At 38.5% G+C, this 2,500-nt stretch overlaps 1 protein-coding gene across 4 annotated transcripts in view; it reads right to left on the minus strand.

The window, feature by feature from the left end:
• Positions 1–2,500, minus strand: part of LOC144959315 (uncharacterized) — a 52,704-nt gene that overhangs the window by 33,570 nt on the left and 16,634 nt on the right. For all 4 annotated transcript variants that reach the window (XM_078891864.1, XM_078891863.1, XM_078891865.1 and 1 more), the window contains exon 7: positions 46–120. In XM_078891864.1, the coding sequence (XP_078747990.1) occupies positions 46–120 (75 nt within the window). The remainder of the gene's footprint in view (positions 1–45; positions 121–2,500) is intronic.

Below are 2,500 nucleotides of genomic sequence, written 5' to 3' on the forward strand. Positions count from 1 at the left end.
TGATAAAGATGATAATAATGAGGATGATATTGTTAAACCAGCTACCTTTTTCTATCAGGTCATTCATTCTTTGAGCTTGCTTCTTCTCAGTTTCTTGAAGACCATCAATTCTTGAAGTGACTGTCGGGAAATAGGAAATGATATAATGTAATTGCGGAGCATAATGCCTCAACAGCACTCTTCCATCTTCTTCTGTCCTTGGCACAGGCCTTTGCCTCACTCCAGATAAGATTGGAAACGCTCAAATCTTGGTGAAGGCTTCTCCTCCACGTTTTTTTTTTTTTGCGATCCTGTTTCCTCTTGCCATGTGGATTCCATTCGAGAGCCTGCGTGGTTATATTGCAGGGCTCTTTCCGCAGGGCATGGCCATCCCATGCCACTTTCTGCGTCTGACCTGGACATCCATTTGTTCTTGGATTGTTCTTGTCCAAATGTCAGCATTCGGCACTTTGTCAAACCATTTCAACCTGAGTATTTGTCGAAGACAGCAGTTGACAAAAGTTTGTATCTTGGCTGATGTGGTCAAGGTTGTTCGCCAAGTCTCTGACCCATAGAGCAGGACTGCTTTAACATTAGTGTTAAATATTATGAGCTTGGTGTTTGTGGATATGCTGGACGATTTCCATATTGGTCTCAATATTGCAAATGTCTGGCGAGATTTCTTAATTCTAGCAATGATGTCTTCATCAGTTCCACCCGACTGACTGATTTTTCTGCCAAGGTATGTAAATTCCCTGACATCTTCTATTGCTGTGCCAGAGATGGTGATTTGTGCTTCTTGTTTCGCAGTTAAGTGCAATAGTTTTGTCTTCTCTTTACTAATCTTGAGACCAACCCGTTGATCTGTTTTTTTCCAGGGCCGTTACTTTATTCTGCATGTCTTGTAGGCGGTGTGAGAGTAGGGCCATGTCATCTGCAAAGTCAAGGTCTTCAAGTCTTGTTGAAAATGTCCATTGGATGCCACTGTTAGAATTGCCATATGCTGTCTTTGTCACCCAGACCAATACCACAAGAAATAGAAGTGGGGACAGCAAACAGCCTTGTCTAACTCCTGATGTAATGTCAAAATCTTCTGAGAGTCGACCATTATTGACGACTTGGCAGTAAAACCCATCATAAAGTCGTTTGATGATGTTTATAAATTTCTCTGGCACCCCGTAGTGGAGAAGGATGTTCCAGATGCTTTCCCATTCTACGCTGTCAGATTAATGCTTTCTCGAAGTCTATAAAGCATACATATAGGGATGATTGCTACTCAATCGACTGCTCAACAATGATACTTAGAGTTGCAATTTGGTCTGTGCATGACCGTTCTTTTCTGAAGCCTGCGAGATGAGCAGCTAGTAGCTTTATGACTAATCAAAACATGTAATTTGTGGCACACCTTCAAACGTGCTCGAACAAACATAGTTGATTCTATATAAACAATGACTTGAATGAAATCGACTTCTCTCGGGTCATTGTAATTGTTTTAATACCGTCAGATAGGTGACTAGTTATCACAGAATTTTCTCGATCAGATTATAAACGTTTAACGTTACACATAGTTTTCTGTGTTAGTTCTATTGACCAAGCGTTAGAACAGTGGGTATTTTGCTTAGACACATATCATCGATAGTAAATTTTGTGTATTTCGCTATGCTTACCAATTACTGCCATTGTTTACATTATGACGACTGTCCGAGAGCCGTGGTTATCTAAGTGCAGAGCTGCCTACTTGAAAATTTCATTTAATTTCAAAACTTCGTAGTTTGCAGGGGAAACATACAAAAAATAAGTTTAAATATCTTAGAAATAAACAATTTGCCCTCAGCAAGATTTTTTAAAAAGGTCCAAAGTCCTGAATATAGTTTCTAAGGAGCTAAACCTTCCTTCTAAGCAAGATTTATTGAGTCAAAGAGGCGAATGCAGTTCTGTAGCTGGAGCCAAAAAATTGTATTTCTACGATTTTGTCGTCGTACGAGGCAGGTCTGTAAGTGTCTCTTTTCACCACGGTCTATGCATTGAACAATGCTTCATTGTTTTGTTTTTGTTTTTAAGGGTTTTACGGCGCTTGCAACACATTTAAATTATATCAGCGCCAGTAAAAAGAAAGAAAATGGGATAGTAGAAAGTTCTAGAATTACAATTAAAGCACCCAAAAGAAAGGAAGACAAAGGGAAACTGGAAACAAATAGTGATCAGATTTAGATTCCAAGAGCATACCATCAATGTACTAAGTCTGAGATCACCTATAAGTCTCACCCAGACACAAGCACAAAATCCAACAAAGAGGAGCAAACTCAAATGCTTACATTTCAGTATACATTAAAAATAACAAATATAATAATATATAACAGAGAGATGATTTACAAGGGAAAAAAATCATCTCCCAAAACAGGATGATTTTTTGAAATAGTTTTCTATTCTTGGATTTTTTCTAGCACTGTTTCAAACCACTGTTCGATCGTCAGGCAGTAATGAAGCATTTTTACTACTACTTTTACTACTACTACTACTA

Source organism: Berghia stephanieae, chromosome 13 (genome assembly GCF_034508935.2).
Source record: "Berghia stephanieae isolate SIO BIC M18660-M18661 chromosome 13, UCSD_Bste_1.3, whole genome shotgun sequence".
Lineage (NCBI taxonomy): Eukaryota > Metazoa > Mollusca > Gastropoda > Nudibranchia > Aeolidiidae > Berghia > Berghia stephanieae.